At 46.8% G+C, this 20,398-nt stretch overlaps 1 protein-coding gene across 9 annotated transcripts in view; it reads left to right on the forward strand.

Annotated features, from left to right (window-relative positions):
• The first annotated feature begins 7,724 nt into the window (after positions 1-7,724).
• Positions 7,725-20,398, forward strand: part of VAC14 (VAC14 component of PIKFYVE complex) — a 200,416-nt gene continuing 187,742 nt past the window's right edge. For 4 of the 9 annotated variants that reach the window (XR_005222314.2, XR_005222311.2, XR_005222312.2 and 1 more), the window contains exon 1: positions 7,759-8,065. Coding sequence is in view for 4 of the 9 variants with exons in the window: in XM_037878219.2 (XP_037734147.1) it covers positions 7,962-8,065 (104 nt within the window). In the remaining 5 variants the exon portion in view is untranslated. Of the gene's footprint in view, positions 8,066-20,398 lie in introns of all 9 variants that reach the window. The other 5 variants (XM_037878220.2, XM_043525987.1, XM_037878219.2 and 2 more) reach the window with 4 other exon arrangements.

Raw genomic sequence — 20,398 nt, forward strand, 5'->3', positions numbered from 1 at the left:
TCTGTGAAGTAAGTATCCTCCCCATTATCCAAATGGGAAACACTGAGCAGTTAAGGGCCCAATCCTGGTCCTATTGAAATCAGTGGCAAAACTTCCATTGGCATTAATGAGAACAGGATTGGGTCCTAAAAGTGAAATTTGTTCCTCCTACGTACAGCCCAGTTACTCCCCTCTATATTGGTGGAGTGCAAAGGGTTTAGGGAAGTGAAATCCACCCCTGCGTCCAACCTTGGAGCCAGTGAGCTGTGCTGGTGCAGACAGAATAGTACCCCAAGCTCCATTCAGTCACCTTCCGGGTGGTTTGGGGCTGCTGGGTGTGAGGCCCTGACCAAGCCAGTTAGTTATGCACGTGTGAATGCTTTTCTCAATAGGGATTGACTTAACTCTGCTCCTGGTCACGGCCATTAGTTTTGTTTAGATGACTCTGACTTTAATCATTGCAACATTCTCTTGCAATCATGGGATGACCAAGCAGCTTTCCAAAGGAAACAGCAACAGGAGTGCCAGCCAGGAGCATGAGTGGAGATAATGAAGCAGTAAGAACTGATTAATAAAGTGTGATGAAGTTCATTATATTTTAAAAAATCACTGCTTTGGCCTAGGGCTTTGGCTGGTGCTGAAATGTACAAATCCCTTGGAAATCTACAACTCTGGAATGTAATTACCATCGATTTCTTTAGACATCCTCTGTCTTCAGTACAGGTCTGTATTTTTTTCTTTTCCCTCCGAAGGTACAGAAGGTTTTTTAAAGCTGTTTTTTTTAAAATCCACTACAATGGTCTTTTTCCAAAATGAAGCGATGTAACAAGGCAGGATGACGAAATGGCTAAAATGGGATTTGCAGTTACTGATGACAGGAAAGCCAAATATTGGGAGATTTGGTTCCTGTTAGAATAACCCACATAACTTCAGCACTATGAAAGATCCTTAAAGTGAGTACTAGCATAAATATAATTTACAAACATTTTAAGGGTCTTTCACACTGCCAGAGTACACAGGCCTTTAGTGTAAATGAAAATCAGCCCCAACTGAAAATAAAGACTAGCATAAACAAAGTGACAACAAAGTTAAACTATGTACCTGAGTAGGAAACAGTGCCAGTAGAAACTGATCTGTGTGCTTCAGGGCTGCAGAAGGATGCTTAAGAGCTGGTTGGCCCTGCTTATCTGAGTAAAACAATGGATCCTCCACAGCTGGAGCTTTCTCCTGCTTCTCCTTTTAAGAAAGAGTTTTAGGAGTGGGCCCTTAGATGTATGAAGACCATTCAAAACTGGGGGAAGTGGAAGAGGAGTCAAATGGATCCTCTGTTCTAACAGACCTATGGATCTTATTCATTTTAGCCCTGGATCCAGAAGCCAGTGTCAATTTAGGCACTTGGATAGGGTCTTTAGGCCCTAAGGATGGATTGGAAATAAATGAAAGATGGCCTCTTTGGGTCCTAGATAGAACATGAGGATTTAGCTGACAAGGCCTCTTGTAGGAAGAGTGCCTGCAGACAGTACTGCATCTCTTTCTTTGCCTTCCATCTGTTTAGCCAATATAACACCAGTGCACCAGAAATGTAGACAGATAAACCTGTGCATACATTTGTAAACAGAGTCAGGATGAGCTCCACTCTGACATCTGGTGAGGAGTTGTGGCAAGTTGTGGAAAAGAACTTCAGGGGCTGATCTCATTTGCATAGGCACACCCACCCCACCTAGCATGAGCCCATAGCTGCCCAAATGGTCACTTTGGTTGCTGTGGGATCCACAGTTTCTCTGTTATTGGGGCAGGAAGAATAAATTGTTATTATCCTGATTATGTGAATCAAGGACAGTGGAACTGTATTTGGCCTTTTGTTTTGATGGAGGGACTCGCCATCAACTAAGTAGCACTCGCTAGGCAAGGGACATGGGTTCCAAAACTGAGTGAATTGAGAGAGAGAGAGATTACTACCTGGTGGTATGGGCCCTATATGCTAATTGTGCCTCCTTTTCTCTCTCCATTGTGGAATATCAGAGCTAATTTTGATGGCATTAGGAGTCTCGTTACAGGCTGCTGAGCTGAATTCACTTTGGGCTAATGGCATACCAGCACTGAGGCTTCCCTACTACAAGCTGAAATCATGACAGGGCTAAAATTAATTACTAAGAGCTGAAATCACTGAGTGTTGTGTTAAGCAGTGTGGGGGGCCTGAAGATATGGTGAAGAGCAGTTTGTGGGATGGCTGAGCAGAGTGATTTGTGGGACAGTTGCTAGAGTGGAGTGGGCAATTGGCTTCGGACCACGTAAGGTGCCCCTTAACCCTCCCATTTCCATCCAGGTTGGGAGGTAAGACTCTGCAGATAAACTTTCAAACTTTGGGGCTGCGCTGACCAGGGACAGAGACTTTTGGGTTGTTGGACTTTTGGGACTTCGGGTGACTTTTGGGTTGCTGGACTCAAGAACCAAAGGGAAAGAACACGGCCCAATTTGCTTGGGATGGGTTTTGCTCATGGGTTGTGTTATGAATCCTGTTGGTGGTGTTTCCCCAACATAATGCCACATTGTTTCTCTCTGTTATTAAAAGGCTTTTGCTACACTCAGACTCTATGCTTGCGAGAGGGGAAGTATTGCCTCTTAGAGGCACCCAGCGGGGGTGGTATGTATTTGTCCCAGGTCACTGGGTGGGGGCTCGAGCTGGTTTTGCGTTGTGTTATTGGAATGAAACCCCTAGATACTGAACCCGGCCCTTGCTGCTGCCAACTCTGACGGGCAGAAGGGTTACATATTCAGGTCAGCAGTATCTTTTTTCCTGTAGCAAATGCTAGTCAGGATGGAAAAAAAACCCTGCAGCTCATTTGGTGGTAATCAGCAGCCTGACACATGGTTTCCAAAATTTTGTTTAATTCCTTTAAAAGATGTAAGAGTCATAATGAAAGGAAACCTTTGATAATATATTTGATCAATTAGCCCAATTTGTATAAAACTTAATGTAAGTCAGTGGAGATACACTAGGGATACATTTGACACTTACCTTTGTTATTACAGTACCTTAGATTATTAAAATCGAATAAGTTTTTCAAAATCTACTTAATTTTTACCATTTTTGCTGTATTTAATTTTTGCATTTTGTTAAGCTTGGTACAATGAAAGTAGCCAGGTTCAGTTTTGTTTCCAGCCAATGCCACTTCGTCCTAATGCACTAGCATGATGTGCTGTTTGGATTCCACACACTTCAAGAGAATTTTAAAATGTAAAACAAATCTCTTTTTCAATCACAGTTAGGAGTAGGTGTAGAGTCACATTTTTTGTTTTTGTTATTTTAATGCCTTGCAGATCCATTTATGGATTGAAATAATACAACAGTATTTCAGTTCCTGCATGGTGGAAGTATCACAAGACCAGATCTTTTGTTATTTTGGCTCAAATAAAGAACTTCCTGAGGCACTTAATGTGGCTGGGAAAAATGTAAAATGCAAAGACCATGATATTCAGGTTTGCCCAAACACTGCTATTTTCAGTTTTAAGTTCCTGTGGCTTCCAAACTGTAATAAATAAATAAAATAATAAACTATTTTCTAAAAAAAATTCAGATTAGTGTAATGGGGCTATTCAATGAGGATGATTATGTTTGTTGCTGTGAGGACATGGATTTTCTATTGCCTTTTAATGGTTTGCAATTAAAGGATGTAACCTGTGCACAAGGCATTGTTTGCTGTGGCCTAGACCCCTCCTAGAAACAAGACTTTTAATCTAACAACTATTATCCTTTTATGACATTTTAAATAAGGGCTTGGCTACACTTGCGAGTTACAGCGCAATAAAGGAGCCCCAGCACACTAGCTCACGACCCGTTCACACTGGCAAGACACGTAGAGTGCTCTGACTCCACAGCTACAGCTCTGCTACTACTCCACCTCGGCGAGTGGAATAATGTTTGCTGCACCCTCACTGGAGCGCCGCGGCGCCAGCGTGAATGAGGTGCTCTGATCAGCCTCTGAAAACATCCCATAATCCCCTTAAGTCAAGTGAAAAGAAAAGGAGGACTTGTGGCACCTTAGAGACTAACCAATTTATTTGAGCATAAGCTTTCGTGAGCTACAGCTCACTTCATCGGATGCAGTACTCCTTTTCTTTTTGCGAATACAGACTAACACGGCTGTTACTTTGAATTAAGTCAAGTGGCCACTCTTGTCATAGTTTTGAACTTGTTGTAGGAATGCGGATATGCCCTTTCAAAGCTCTGTTTCTGACAACTGGCTGCTTATCTGCTCCGGGACAAAGGAACCATTACTGAGGAATGCTGCTTGCTTTGAGTGAGTGAGAGAGAGGTAGGGAGAGGGAGGTCTGCTGCTGTCTGAACTTACAAGACAGTATGCTGACATGCTCTCAGTCCCATTCTCTCTCCTTCCACATACACACAACAGGAAAAGGAGGACTTGTGGCACCTTAGAGACTAACCAATTTATTTGAGCATGAGCTTTCGTGAGCTACAGCTCACTTCATCGGATGCATACTGTGGAAATCGCAGAAGACAGGAGAGTGAGTTTGTGTGAGTATGGGGGTGGGGGAGTGAGAAAACCTGGATTTGTGCTGGAAATGGCCCACTTTGATTTTCATGCAGGTTGTAAGGAGAGTGGTCACTTTGGATAGGCTATTACCAGCAGGAGAGTGAGTTTGTGTGTGTGGTTTTTGGAGGGGGGTGAGGAGGTGAGAGAACCTGGATTTCTGCAGGAAATGGCCCACCTTGATTATCATACGCATTGTGAAGACAGTGGTCACTTTGGATAGGCTATTACCAGCAAGAGAGTGAGTTTGTTTGTGGGAGGGCGGAGGGTGAGAAAACCTGGATTTGTGCTGGAAATGGCCCAACTTGATGATCACTTTAGATAAGCTATTACCAGCAGGAGAGTGGGGTGGGAGGAGGTATTGTTTCATGGTGTCTGTGTATATAATGTCTTCTGCGATTTCCACAGTATGCATCCGATGAAGTGAGCTGTAGCTCACGAAAGCTCATGCTCAAATAAATTGGTTAGTCTCTAAGGTGCCACAAGTCCTCCTTTTCTTTTTGCGAATACAGACTAACACGGCTGTTACTCTGAAACCTGTCGATACACACAACAGGTTTCAGAGTAACAGCCATGTTAGTCTATTCGCAAAAAGAAAAGGAGTACTTGTGGCACCTTAGAGACTAACCAATTTATTTCAGCATAAGCTTTCGTGAGCTACAGCTCACTTCATCAGATGCATACTGTGGAAAGTGTAGAAGATCTTTTTATACACACAACACACTCCCTGTCACACTCCACCCCACCCCCTGCCTTTGAAAAGCACGTTGCGGCCACTTGCATGCTGGGATAGCTATCACAATGCACTGCTCTTTGTGGTGATGCAAGAGTTGCTAATGTGGCCACGCCAGTGCACTTCCAGCTGAGAGTGTAAACACTCGGCAGCGTTTTCCCTGCTGTAGTCTCCGAAGGTCGATTTAACTCCCAGCGCTCTACAACTGCAAGTGTAGCCATGCCCTCAGTCATTCCAAAGGGAGTGATAAGGCTAAGATTGTCCCATTTTTCCAAAGCTGGATTTTTCAGTATTCATTCCTAAAACTCCACAAAAGAAGAAACCCAGATGTTGAAATGGGATGGAACCTGCTCCAAGTGAAGTTATTAGCTTTGACTTCTCTGGGAACAAAAATGGCTCTCTGTCAGCACCGTAATGGACTAAGATGTATTCTAAGGGCACTTTTTGAGCAGGTGGGTATACAAAAGAGGGAGTGGATACAGAGACTCCTTCCTTCCCTTTGTGCACCTGTTCAAGGGGCAGCCAGAACCCCACACTTCAGATTATGGGCCAGATTTACTGTGACATTTAGGCAGTCAGCAATAACATGGTCACCAAAAACTTTGGTGGTCCAGTAATATTGCTGATAGAGACAGACTGATAGTCTTAGAAATCAATCTGTGTTGCACTCCATCTGCAAAGAGACTATACGCCCCCCCAGGGATTTGCTTTGACAATGATAATGATTGGGGGCCTGAAGATGCAGAGAGGCATTTTTGTAAACACCACTAAGCAGGTTAGGGGCCTAGCTCCCATGATATAATAGCAGCTTCTTTGGACTCCCACCACATTTAGTGAGTAAGCTCTTTGGAGCAAGAATTGTCTTCATTGGTGTGTCCTGTACAGCTCCAAATAAAGTTGGCACGAAAAGTAAATAACAGCAGTAAAAGACAAAACTGCAAGGGGTATGTAAAAGGGGCACCATGACCTCCCAAGCTCTCCCTCATGAGTGAATGTGGCTCTGCAGTGTCCTGCCTCAGTTTCCCCCTGGATGCGGTAGTGAGGTCCCTGTAACAACTGGGTCAAAGAGAAGCCCAAAAGTCTACTTTACAGCAGTATGGCTCCCTTCAATAGCCTTCTGAAATGAAGACTACAGATAGTAGTTTAAAGGCTCTTACCTCAGAGCCCAGATAGAACTTCAAAGTCCCCAAAACAAAAGTATCCAGGTTCAAGCAGCAGGGGGGTAGCCGTGTTAGTCTGTATCCACAAAAACAGTCCGGTGGCCCCTTAAAGACTAACAGATTTATTTGGCCATAAGCTTTCGTGGGTAAAAAACCCTCTTCTTCACATGCACGTGAAGAAGAGGGTTTTTCACCCACGAAACTTTATGGGCAAATAAATCTGTTAGTCTTTAAGGGGCCACCGGACTCCTCGCTGTTTTTCAGGTTCAAGGAGCAGCTCCTTCTGCTGTAAGGCCTCAGGCTTGTCTGCTGCCGGGAGAGCTCTGCCGTCTTCCCTGCTTGCTCAGCGTCCTTCCCAGGCCCCTGCCGGAGGGCGAGGGAACCCCCGGGCGCCCCCCCCCCCGCCGGAGAGCGAGGGAACCCCCGGGCGCCCCCCCCCCGCCGCCGCCGGAGAGCGAGGGAACCCCCGGGCGCCCCCCCCCGCCGGAGGGCGAGGGAACCCCCGGGCGCCCCCCCGCCGGAGAGCGAGGGAACCCCCGGGCGCCCCCCGCCGGAGAGCGAGGGAACCCCCGGGCGCCCCCCCCCCGCCGCCGCCGGAGAGCGAGGGAACCCCCCGGGCCCCGCCGGAGAGCGAGGGATCCCCCGGGCGCCCCCCCCCCCGCCGGAGAGCGAGGGATCCCCGGGCGCCCCCCCCCGCCGGAGAGCGAGGGATCCCCCCGGGCGCCCCCCCCCCGCCGGAGAGCGAGGGATCCCCCCGGGCGCCCCCCCCCCCCCGGAGAGCGAGGGATCCCCGGGCGCCCCCCCGCCGGAGAGCGAGGGAACCCCCGGGCGCCCCCCGCCGGAGAGCGAGGGATCCCCCCGGGCCCCCCCCCCGCCGGAGAGTGAGGGATCCCCGGGCGCCCCCCCCCCCCGCCGGAGAGCGAGGGATCCCCCCGGGCGCCCCCCCCCCCGCCGGAGAGCGAGGGATCCCCCCGGGCGCCCCCCCCCCCCGGAGAGCGAGGGATCCCCGGGCGCCCCCCCCCCCGGAGAGCGAGGGATCCCCCAAGGCCCGGCTCGAGAACGGGGCTCGCGGGCCCGGGCGCGGCGCCGCCCCAGAAGCCGCTTTGGAACGCACGCGCGGCAGGACCGAGCCACTACGGAACGCCGCAGGGGGCGTGTCTCAGCGACAGAAGACGGAGCGAGCCAACCGACAGCGCGCAAGCGCGGCCGCGGCTCTGGGTGGGAGGGGCCAAGCTCCCAGGCCGGGGGGCTGAGAGCGCGGCCTCGACCGGAAGGGGCGGGGCAGGGGCTGGCTTGAGAGGGGCGGGGGCCGGTTGGGGAGCGTGACCGGAACCGGAACCGCGCGGAGTCACGTGCCCGAGCTAAGGTGGCTGCCGCCGTGTAGCGCCGCGCCCGCGACCCGCCGCCCGGCCCGCACGGGCTCCTGGGGCTCCTCCCGCTCCCGGCCGCGCCTGTCGGGCCCTGAGAGCCCCGTCCCCGGCGTGGAGCGGCGGCCGCCGGGCCGGGGCTGAGCCCGCTGGCGGCGGCGGCGGCAGCATGAACCCGGAGAAGGATTTCTCGCCCCTGGCGCCCAGCGTGGTGCGGGCCCTGAACGACAAGCTCTACGAGAAGCGGAAGGTGGCGGCGCTGGAGATCGAGAAGTGAGAGCCGGGCGTGAGCGGGCCTGGGGCCGGGCTGGACCGCCGGCCTGCGCGGGGCAGCCGGGCCCTCGGGGTCCGGCCCGCAGCCGGGGGAGGCGCAGGGGGGGTCTGGGCGGCTAAGCTTCAGGGCGCCAAGTGGCGGGGATAGCAGGAGTGAGGATTTCAGACCGCCGGGGGCTTTTGTTAAAGCCGGGTTCTCAAACTTCATTGCAGCTCAGCCCCCTTCTGACAACAGCAATTACTTCATGTCCCCGGGGGGGACGCCAGAGCCTGAGCCCAAGCCCCAGTGCTTGGGATGGAGGGGCCGAGGGCTTCAGTCCCGGGGGGGAGGGTAACCTGAGCCCTGCCCCACGGGGCTGAAGGCAAAGCCCAGCCCCTAGCAAGTCTAACACCAGCCCTGGCAAAACCATTAAAACGGTGTTGTGACCCACTTTGCGGTTGTGACCCACAGTTTGAGAACCACCGAGTTAAAGGACAGAGCTGTGTAAAACCTGACCCGGAAACTCCTTTCTTAACAGTACGTTCAGCATCCTCCTGCAATTCAGTGACTCTAAAGCGGGGTTGGCAACCCTTCAAAAGTGGGGTGCTGAGTCTTCATTTATTCACTCTAATTTAAGGTTTCGTGTGCCAGTAATACATTTTAACGTTTTTAGAAGGTCTCTTTCTATAAGTCTACAACTAAACTATTGTATGTAAAGTAAATAAGGTTTTTAAAATGTTTAAGAAGCTTCATTTAAAATTAAATTAAAATGCAGAGCCCCTGGACCAGTGGCCAGGACCCGGGCAGGGTGAGTGCCACTGAAATCAGCTCGTGCGCTGCCTTTGGCATGCGTGCCATAGGTTGCCTACCCCTGCTCTAAACACACAAGCATTTTCGGGAGCTTGAAACTAACCAAACAGTAATGCTCAAGTTTCACTGTTGGAACATGGGTGGAGTGCTCAAATCAGAGCATCATGGGTGAAAAATCAGTTACATTACATAACTGGAGGTTCAAAACCATAAAACCTCTAGTGATGCAATAAAGAATTTATTGCTCTGCTTGTCTTTAAATTGCTCATCAGTGTAAGGTGCTGTGCAATGGAAACCAGAGGACACTTTTGCTTCTTGCATGGAAATGGAAATTTGTCTAGCTCTCTAAGTATTGATGTGTTCCTTTTCCATGGTGCACATTTGACAGGAAATTAAACTGTCTTAATCTTTAGGGTGCTGGGGGGCGTGTTATAGACATTTCTTATTGTGTTTTGGCTGAGATCTTATGGGGTGGTAACATGTTAAGTGCAGATGGTTACTTTGGTTCTAATTTTGTCCAGTCGTCTTTACTTCTCTGCTCACTCTACTTATTCCAGTATAAGCTTTCTTCGTGCTCTCACATATGCCTTCACTTCCCACCCCAAAGGCAGCATCATACCCTTTTCGCTTACTTTCTCAACCCTTCCAAGCAGTTGCAGTGTGTGTGGGATTTGATATCCCAGGCCTAGGTAATAATCTTCCAAAGACTTGATTACAGTAGCATGCTTTGTAATTCATGACCACCACAATTTCCACCAGTGGTGAAGTGCGGCTCTGAAGCCTGTATACTACAGAGGTAGCCAATGCTGGCAGGGCTGAGCGTTGTCAATATCAAGTGTCTAGCAGCAATGCTGAAGAGAGCTCAGAAACCACTTTAAGTGGGTTGTCAGAATCTAGCATGTTTAAGGACAGAAGGAGGCCTCAAAAGCTATGTCTTGCCGCTGGGGGAATGTTGCTCCACTGTACAATGCAGAAATTAATGTGTGTGCAGAATTTCCTCCGCCCCAGAAATAGGCTGCAGAGCTGTTGGCTGCCACTAGGAGCTGCTGGACCCAGCAGAGCCCAACTCACAATAGAAGACAAGGCAAGGGGGAGGGAAACAGGAGGATACCCAGCAGCTGCAGTTCCTAGTATGGCTTGAAGGAAGGAGGTGGTGGCATGCAGGAAACTCTGGATCTCGGGGGTGGGGGGTAGGTAGAGGGTGTGAGTGTCTGGGCTGGGCTGGGCTGTGGCTGGCCTCTGGGGGTGAGGGGGTATGAGTTTCTGTTCCTGCGGGGCTTCAGCTGGGCTCGGGGTGGGGGATGTGAGTGGTTGGGCTCAGGGGAAGGCCCCATGGCTGAGCTCTGGGAGGGGGTGAGAGTGGCTGGCCCACCAGTTGGGCTTGGGGGAGGGGGAAGGGCAGAGAAACAGGAACTGGGTTTTCACATGGATTTCTTTAATTCTCTACTCCTGTTACAGACATACTTGCTGAGAGGTGTTTTGAAATAAATTACCAAAATAATTGAAACTGGTGTGATTATATAGTGTTGTTGACCAATAACATTTTCAGAATTTTACAGGATTTTTAATTTTTTGGTGCAAAATTCCCCCAGGAGTAAAATCTAGATCAGTCCTCGCTGCGACAGCATTTGTACTTCACAGGATGTTTTTAATGTATAAAATCGTGTCTGACTCACCTCTTTATCCCTTTTGATGATAGTTGCTACTAGCACTGCTCTGAGTATCTTAACTCTGCACTGGTCATCTCTGACACATGTTGAATTGGAGTTGTCATGAACTGGAGCTGGGGCTTTGTCTACATTGTCATTTACATCAGTGTAACTTATGTCGCTCAGGGGTGTGAATAAGCCACACCCCTTCCTCCCAGTGACCGACTTAAGTGTCGGTGTGGACAACGCTAAATGTCAGTGGGAGAGCTCCAGCCGACCGACCGTTGCTCCTGCTCGTTGGGGGTGCGTTAATTATGTTGACAGAGCTCAGCTTAGAGTGGCTACACCAGAGAACTAACAGTGATGCAGTTGCATCTGTGCAAGTTGTAAGCTCTAGTGTAGCCATACTTAAGTGTAAGGTGGTTTCTTTTTTTTGTGCTGCTGTATTATGAATAAAGAATCAGGGGGTTGTCGTGTTAGTCTGTATCCACAAAAACAACAAGGAGTCCGGTGGCACCTTAAAGGCTAACAGATTTATTTGGGCATAAGCTTTCGTGGGTAAAAAGCCACTTCTTCAGATGCATGGAAGTGGGTTTTTACCCACGAAAGCTTATGCCCAAATAAATCTGTTAGCCTTTAAGGTGCCACTGGACTCCTTGTTCTTTTTATGAATAAAGAAGGCCCTGCAAGGTTTGCAATCCTCCTCTTTCCCCACCGCCAAATATTTTCCCTTTTTTTTTTTTTTTTTTTTTTTTTTGCATTAGAAATTCATGTTTTTTCTGCCACAAGGCTCTATCCTGAAAAGTAGTGAAACTGGCATCTCAAGTGTCGAGTAAAAGTTGAACTGAGAGGATGAGATTTCTAGACAGATTGCTTATTCAAACTATTTTATCAGGAATACTTATTTAATTGACAGGAAACCTTTAAGACTCTACTAAAGATTGAACAGCTCTGCCCCTTCAAATAAAAGGTCTCAATAAATCTGGCAGGGGGACCCAATGAAATTCCATTAGCACAGCAGGGACAGCCCAGCTAATGGCTATTTAACAGGCTTGGCAGAAATCAATTTTTAAAATAATTTTGACAGATCTGTTTATTTTTAGGCAGCTTTTTCCATTTTAGTTTATTTAAATGTTTATAGTTGTGGGAAATTATGGGGGATCAGAAAGTGGGGAGGGGCAGACAATAATTATTTAATGAGCGGAGACATTGAGATTTCAAAAATTAAAGCTTTATAACCAATAAATCACAAACTTTCATAGATTCTTAGGTCAGAAGGGACCACTCTGATCACCTAGTCTGACCTGTATAGCACAGGCCAGTAAATTTCTCCAAAATATGCCCTAGCCATTATCTTTTAGAAAAACATCCAATCTTGGTTTAAAAATTGTCAGTAATGGAGAATCCACCACGACCCTTGCTACATTGTTTCAATGGTTAATTACTCTCAGAGTTAAACATTTGTGCCTTGTTTCCAGTCTGAATTTGTCTAGCTTCAACTTCCAGCCATTGGATCATGTTAGATCTTTCCCTGCTAGATTGCAGAGCTCATTATTGAATATTTGTTCCTCATTTAGGTACTTTTAGGCTGTAATCAAATCACCCACGAACCTTCTGTTTGCTAAGCTAAATAGATTAAACTCCTTGAGTCTGTCACTATAAAAGTTGTTTTCTAATCCTTTAATCATTCTTGTGGCTCTTCACTGAACCCTGTCCAATTTGTCAACATCCTTTTTGAGCTGTGGACACCAGAACTGGACACAGTAGTCTAGTAGCGTTCGTACCAGTGCCAAATAGAGATTAATATAACCTCTCTTCTTGCAGTTGAAATTCCCGTTTATGTATCATAAGATCGACTATACTGGGTCAGACCAGTGATCCATGTAGCCCACTACCCTGTCTTCTAACAGTGGCCAGTACCAGATGCTTCAGAGGGAATGAAGAAAACAGGGCAATTTCGAGTGATCCATTCCCTGTCATCCACTCCCAGCTTCTGGAGGTTTAGGGACACTGAGTGTGTGGAGTTGCATCCTTGATCATTAAAATATGATTTAGTCAGGGATTCTGTGACTTCACCGGATCCCTGTGACTGCTTCGGCTTCAGCTGTTAGCAGCAGGGACTGGAGCTGTGCCCCCTCTCCCCCATGGCAGTGGGGCTCAGGTTTTCAGTCCCCCGTCCCCCCGGGGGAGGGGCTCCAATTGTCATTCCTCCACCCACTCTCCCAGCCCTGCTCCCTGGTTAAGTCACAAAGTCCACGGGCTCCTGTGAATTTTTGTTTATTGCCCGTGACCTGTCCGTGACTTTTACTAAGAATAACCGTGACAAAAATGTAAGCTTACTGATCATATTGGCTAATAGCCATTGATGGATCCATGAACTTATGTAATTCTTTTTTGAACCCAGTTGTACTGTGGATGAGTTCCACAGGTTGACTGTGCATTGTGTGAGGAAGTACTTACTTTGGTTTGTTTTTAAACCTGCTGCCTATTAATTTCATTGGGTGACCCCTAATTCATGTGTTATGTAAAGAGGGAAATAACACTTCCCTATTCACTTTCTCCACACAGTCATGATTTCCTAGACCTCTGTCCTATCTCCCCCTTAGTCGTCTCTTTTCTAAACTGAACAGTCCCAGTCTTTTTAATCTCCCTTCATTTGGAAGCTGTTCCACACCCCTAATGAATTTCATAGCCCTTCTCTGCACCTTTTCCAATTCTAATATCTTTCAGGTGAGGACAGCAGAACTGTATGCAGTATTTAACATGTGGGTGGATCATGGATTTATTTAATGGCATTATGATATTTTCCCTCCTCTACTGATTGTCGGGGACAGTTCCTGAGATTTGTCATCAAAAAAGAATGGCTCAAGTGTGGGGATCTCTCCTATATCCTCTGCTCGGTGAAGACCAATGCAAATAATTCATTTAGCGTCTCTGCAACAGCCTCATTTTCCCTGAATGCTCCTTTACCACCTTGATTTTCCAGTGGCTCCACTTACTGTTTGGCAGCCTTCCTTCTTCTATCTACTTACAAAAACTAACAGCTAAATTTTTTTTATCCTTACGTAGTTGCTCTTCAAATTATTTTTTGGCCTGCCTAATTATACTTGACTTGCCAGAATTTATGTTCCTTTCTATTTTCCTCAGTATGATATGAGTGTGATGGGTTATCACCCCTGGGATTCAGTCTGGGACTGGGGTCCACTGAGCCCCCTGATGTACCAGCCTGGGCTCCCTCTCACACTTCACTGCTGTCACCAGCTGCAAAGCCCTCCAGCCTGCACTCTCACCACCATACATGTCGGTAGGGACACACCCAGCTGCAGTTATAGGCAGGCTCTCTGACCAGCCCCTGCATATGAAGGCTACAGCCAAGGCAACTCCCAGCTCCCTAAGTGCGCACCCCCTCTGGAGGGTAAACCCCGAATTATACCATCTTTCGCTGCACAGGGAACTGTACGTCGTAAGCTCATAAAATTTGCCCCTCCCTCAATGTGGAGAGGAATATGCTACAGCCTCTTGTATGCTTCATTCCAACTCACTGGTTTAGATAAAGCAAAAACAAGTTTATTAACTTGTTTACAAGTTTATTACCTAAAGATAGATTTTAAGTGATTACCTAGCAAATAAACAAAATGCAAACTTAGCTTAATAAATAGGTTGGATATGAATAGCAGATTCTCACCCTAAGAGACGATGCGGGCAGGCTGCAGATTCTTAAGGGGCAAGACTGCACTTGCTTTAAGTTTAGAATCCCCAGGTGTTTCGTTTCACAGGCTAGAAATCCCTTTTAGCCTGGGTCCAGCACTTCCCCCAGTTCAGTCTTTGTTCCTCAGGTGTTTCTAGGATTCTTCTTGAGTGACAAATGATGTCACTCCTTGCCTTATATAGCATGTGGCGGGAACACTTTGTTTCAAAGCTTGGTTCCCAGACTAGTCTGTGTCAAAATACTGACATCCAAAGATGGAGCCTCGAGACATGTGGTCTCATCATGTGTCCTTGAAGAGTCATAGCAGCCGTTACTTGGAGGCTGTCTGTAGCCTTCACAGGAAGGCTCACCAGGTGGGAGATAAGCTTCTCCTAAGGCCTATTGTGTTTTCCTCATGGCCCATTGCCCTTAATAGGCCCTTTCCCACTCACTATCTAGCCTGAAAGCATCTTGTCTAGTGGGTGTTACCCAGGTGTAACTACATTTGAAAGACAGTTACATAGTCAACATTCATAACTTCAGGCACAAAAATGATACATGCATACAAATCTGATAATCATATTAGGCAATTCATAACTTTTCCAATGATGCGTCACATGACTTATCTTGCATAAAATACATCATAATTTTGATGTATTTTACTCCTAATAATATCACTGTGAAGAATATGGGGTGCAGTGTCACAATGACTTCCAATTTTTACAGATTGTCTTTTTTTCCTCTAACCATGTCTTTTACTTTGTTTAGCCAGGGCGGCATTTTTTTTTGGTCCTTGTGGTTTTTTGTTTCGGTGGGAGAAGGGGTATACATTTAGTTTGAGCCTTTTATTATGGTGGTTTTAAATAGTCTCCGTGCAGCTTGCAGACATTTCACCATTGACTGTTCCTTTTAGCTTCTCTTTAACTGGCTTCTTCATTTTTGTGTAGTTCCCCTTTTAGAAGTTAAATGCTACTACTGTGGGTTTATTTGGTATTGCCCCCCCCCCCCCCCCACAAGTGTGTTAAGTTTACTTTATGGTCTCTATTACTGAGTGGGTCAGCTATATTCACCTCTTAGCTCAGATCCTGTGTTACTCTTCAGACTAAATCGAGAATCATAGAATATCAGGGTTGGAAGGGACCTTAGGAGGTCATCTAGTCCAACCCCCTGCTCAAAGCAGGACCAATCCCCAATTTTTGCCCCAGATCCCTAAATGGCCCCCTCAAGGATTGAACGCACAACCCTGGGTTTAGCAGGCCAGTGCTCAAACCACTGAGCTATCCCTCCCTCCCCCCCCCCCATCGCCTCAGCCCTTGTGGGTTCCAGGACAAGCTGCTCCAAGAAGCAGTCTGACTTTAATAGCTTCTGTTTAACATTCTCCAGAGGTACTAGTGGAATGGAAACAGTGTTGCCATCAATGTATCAGTTATCTTTTTTCCTTAATATAGAACAGAAATGCTGAACACTTCTACCTTTTTTGCATTATTATTGATAAATCCACCATTTCTGTCTAGTAATGGACCAATACCATTGTCAGGATTCTTTGTCTTCCTAATATATTTTAAAAACTCCTTTTATTCTCTTTAAGTTTGCTCACCAGTGACTTCTCCTTATGTCCCTTTGCTTCCCTTATCAATTTTCTACAGTTCCTAAATTCTGATTTATATTCATTACTATCAATTTCCCTTTCTTACATCTGATATATTCTTTTATGTATACTACTGTCTTCACTTGCCCTCAGAACCCAGTTGGTTTTTAACCGGCACAGCCACCTTCTTCCATGCAGTAAGGTGTTCTTAAAAGATCCCGAATCATCATTTACATTTTTTCTGATTAAATACTTCCTCCCTGGTTTTGTTTCATAATTGTTTTCAGCTCTTTCAAAGTCATGTCAAAATTTTGACCTTAAATCAAACTCGAAGTTCTCAAGCAATATTTTTCTTTTGCCTATCTGTAAATTTGATTGTTGATGGAAATATTTTTTGTTGGTTTGTGCAAGTACCATGAAATCGATGTTTATCGACATTTACCTATAAAAATCAAATGCTTCCAAGCCTGGATACGAACAAGCTCTGGGATCAAGGGTCTAATGTTCTGTGAGAAGCACGAAAAAGTGGGTATAGGGAATGCAGGCCATGGAAAATGATGCTTGGTAATGCCAACGCTCCCCCTGCTTGTTTAAATCAACATGACACTGATCTTTCTAAGCAGCTGACTTGGCTAGTGAAAGCAACTCCCCCAATTTCTCAAATATGAAATGCAGGGTGTAGGCTACTTCATGCTGGGTGTAGGCTACAAACATGAAAGCAGTCTTTTCCCCAAGGCTGTGTCTGTTGAGTGCCTGAGAAATCTTTATGGTTCCATCTTTTGAGAAGATGGACTGCATGTTTAGTCTCCGTTAAAATCCTCATTGCTTATGGTAGCTCTGTGGCTGTGGCCGAACTCCAGACCTTTCCTATAATTCTGCTTTTCTGCTGTCTACTGAATATCCCCTACAAGAATTGCTTATTAAAGGTAATCTATGACAAGTTTGTTTACATTTCTGGGAGATAATGCTGCTGGCTTCTTGTTTACAATGTCACCTGAAAATGAGAACAGGTGTTAACGTGGCACTGTTGTAGCCAGCATCATAAGATATTTATGTGCCAGATGCGTTAAAGATTCATATGTCCCTTCATGCTTCAACCACCATTGCAAAGGACATGCGTCCATGCTAATGAGGGGTTCTGCTCAATAATGATCCAAAGCAGTGCGGACCGATGCATGTTCCCTTTCATCATCTGAGTCAGATGCCACCAACAGAAGGCTGATTTTCTTTTTTGGTGGTTTGGGTTCTGTAATTTCCGCATCGGAGTGTTGCCCTTCAAGAGTTCTGACAGCACGCTCCACACCTCGTCCCTACCAGATTTTGGAAGGCACTTCAGATTCTTAAACCTTGGGTCGAGCTCTAAAGAGAGGTGTGGCTCTCTTTAGAAATCTCTTGTTGGTGCCCTCTTTGCATTTTGTCAAATCTGCTGTGAAAGTGTTCTTAAAGCAAACGTGCTGGGTCATCATCCGAGACTGCTCTAACATGAAATATATGGCAGAATGAAGGTAAAACAGAGCAGGAGACATACTAGTCTCCCCCAAGGAGTTCCGTCACAAATTTAATTAACACACTTTTTTTAACAAGCATGGAAGCATGTCCTCTGGAATGGTGGCCAAAGCATGAAGGAGCATATGAATGTTTAGCATATCTGGTGTGTAAATACCTTGCAGTGCTGGCTACAGAAGTGCCATGCCTGTTCTCACTTTCGTACATAAGAAGCCAGCAGCATTATCACCCATAAATGTAAACAAACTGATTTGTCTTAGTGATTGGCTGAACAAGACGTTGTACTGAGTGGACTTGTAGGCTCTAAAGTTTGACATTTTGTTTTTTGGGTGCAGTTACATAACAAAGTGCAATTTACGAATGTAGATTTTTTTTTTTCACGAAAAAGATTGCATTATGGTACTTGTATGAGGTGAATTGAAAAATACTCTTTTTTGTTTTTACAGTGCAAATATTTGTAATTTAAAATAATATAAAGCAAGCACTGTACACTTTGTATTTGGTTAGGTTTCAGAGTAGCAGCCGTGTTAGTCTGTAGCCGCAAAAAGAAAAGGAGTACTTGTGGCACCTTAGAGACTGACAGATTTGTTTGAGCATAAGCGAGCCACAGCTCACTTAAAGCTTATGCTCAAATAAATTTGTTAGTCTCTAAGGTGCCAGAAGTACTCCTTTTCTTTTTATATTCTGTGTTGTAATTGAAGTCAATATATTTTAAAATGTAGAAGAATACCCAAAATATTTAAATAAAAGGCATTCTATTATTGTTTAACAATGCAATTAATTGTGAAGCTTTAAATTCATCCAAAATATGCTAGTTAGAAGCTGGTCCCTAATCTGGAACCCTCAAGCATGGTTGGGAGACACCTGTCTGGTGGGTATTCCAGCAGTAGAGGTTTTTATGTGTTGATATCACACTTGCGTTGCTGATGGATACTGCGACCCAGGACCAGGCTAGACTCCAAGATGGCTGTTTTTATGTATGCATTGACTGGGAATTGAACCCTGGCCTCCTGCATGGCAGGCAAGAATTCTACTACTGAGCCACCAGTGTGGCCTTGTGTCTAACTGTTCTTGCATAAACCCTTCCATGTTCTCTTTCCTATGGCAAAGACAACATGTGCAGTAACATGAGTGACAAAAGTGTATTTTTCTGTCCACAATCTCCACTGCATCACTGTTACTGCCATACCAGCAGTACTTTTGGTATAATAGGAATTATAAGTGGAGTTGACTGAATCTACACTTGACTCTTACAAAAGAAGGGTAGGTGTCATGCTCTGAAATGGGATCTAACCCCTTCAGCTTGGCGTCAAACTGGAGGCTTCTGTGCATATAGGTCAGAGGTGGGCAAACTACAGCCCGTGGGCCACATCCAGCCCACGGGGCTGTCCTGCCCGGCTCTTGAGCTCCTGGCTGGGAAGGCTAGCCCCCGGCTCCTGCCCCGCTGTCCCCTCTCCCCGCAGCCTCAGCACGCTGCGCCGTCAGCGCTCTGACCTGCCACTCCTGCCGGGCAGTGCAGTGGCGTGGCTGGGTCCAGCCGGGTGCAAGCTCCTGCTGCTCTGAGAGACATGGTAAGGGGGCGGGGAGCAGGGGGGTTGGATATGGGGCAGGGGTTCTGAGGGGGGCAGTCAGGGGGCGGGAAGTAGGAGGGGGTGGATAGGGGGCCGGGGCCAGGCTGTTAGGGGAGGCACAGCCTTCCTTACCCGGCCCTCCATACAGTTTTGCAACGCCAATGTGGCCCTCGGGCCAAAAAGTTTGCCTACACCTGATATAGGTGGTGGTGGAGAAGCCTGGAATAGCCAGTGCAGAATTCACTTCAGATGTGGATTAACCTAAAATCCATAAAGGCACACTTAGGCTATGTTTACACTAGCATTTTTGTCGGGGGTGGGAGGGTGCTTTATTTCACACCCTGACCAACTAAAGTGCTAGTGTAGACAAAGCCTTAGTGGTTTCACACTAAGATACTCTACGCATGTCTACACTACGAAATAAGGTCAATTTTATAGAAGTCTATCTTATACAGTTGATCATGTGTGTCCCCACTAAACGCAGTAGGTCAGCAAAGTGTGTCCTCAATACTGTGGCTAGCACTGACCCACGGAGTGGTGCACTGTGGGTAGTTATCCCACAGTCCCTGTTTCCCATTGGAATTCTGGGTTAAGCTCCCAATGCCTGATGGGGTAGAAACATTGTCGCGGGTGATTTTGGGTACATGTCCTCAGTCTCCCCTCCCCGCCCTCCCTCCTTGAAAGCAACGGCAAACAATCATTTTGCTTCTTTTTTTTTTTTTTCCTGGGTTATCCATGCAGACGCCATAGCACGCCAAGCATGGAGCCCCCTCAGCTGTGCACTGCTTTTGAGAGCGTTGTAAACGCCTCGCGCATTATCATACAATATGTGCAGAGCGTAGCTAGGAGCTGCCAGCACAAGGAACATTGTGAGGAGGACATGGACACAGATGTTCCTGAAAGCATGGGATGTGGCAATTAGGATATTATGGTGGCACTGGGGCAGGTTGATACAGTTGAGCGCCAATTCTGGACCCGGCAAACAAGCACAGACTGGTGGGACCGCATAGCGTTGCAGGTATCTGATGATTCCCAGTGGCTGCGAAACTTTCACATGCCTAAGGCCACTTTCATGGAACTTTGTGAGTCGCTTTCCCCCACCCTGAAGCGCAGGAATACCAAGATGAGACCTGCCCTGACAGTTGAGAAGCAAGTGGCGATAGCCCTGTGGAAGTTTGCAACACCTAACTGCTACCAGTCAGTCGGGAATCAAATTGGAATGGGCAAATCTACTGGGGGGGCTGCTGTGGTCCAAGGTAATCAATAACCTTCTGCTAACAAGGGTAGTGACTCTGGGAAGTGTGTAGGTCATAGAGGTTGGCTTTGCTGCAATGGGGTTCCCTAGCTGGTGGGGCGACAGATGGAACACACATCCCTATCTTGGCACCGGACCACGTTGCCAAACGGTATGTAAACTGAAAGGAGTACTTCTCAATGGTGTTGCAAGCGCTGGTGGATCACAAGGGATGTTTCACTGACATCAGCGTGTGATGGTCGGGAAAGGTGCATGACGCTTGGAACTCTGGGCTGTTAGAAAATCT

This window comes from Chelonia mydas, chromosome 12 (assembly GCF_015237465.2).
Source record: "Chelonia mydas isolate rCheMyd1 chromosome 12, rCheMyd1.pri.v2, whole genome shotgun sequence".
NCBI lineage: Eukaryota > Metazoa > Chordata > Testudines > Cheloniidae > Chelonia > Chelonia mydas.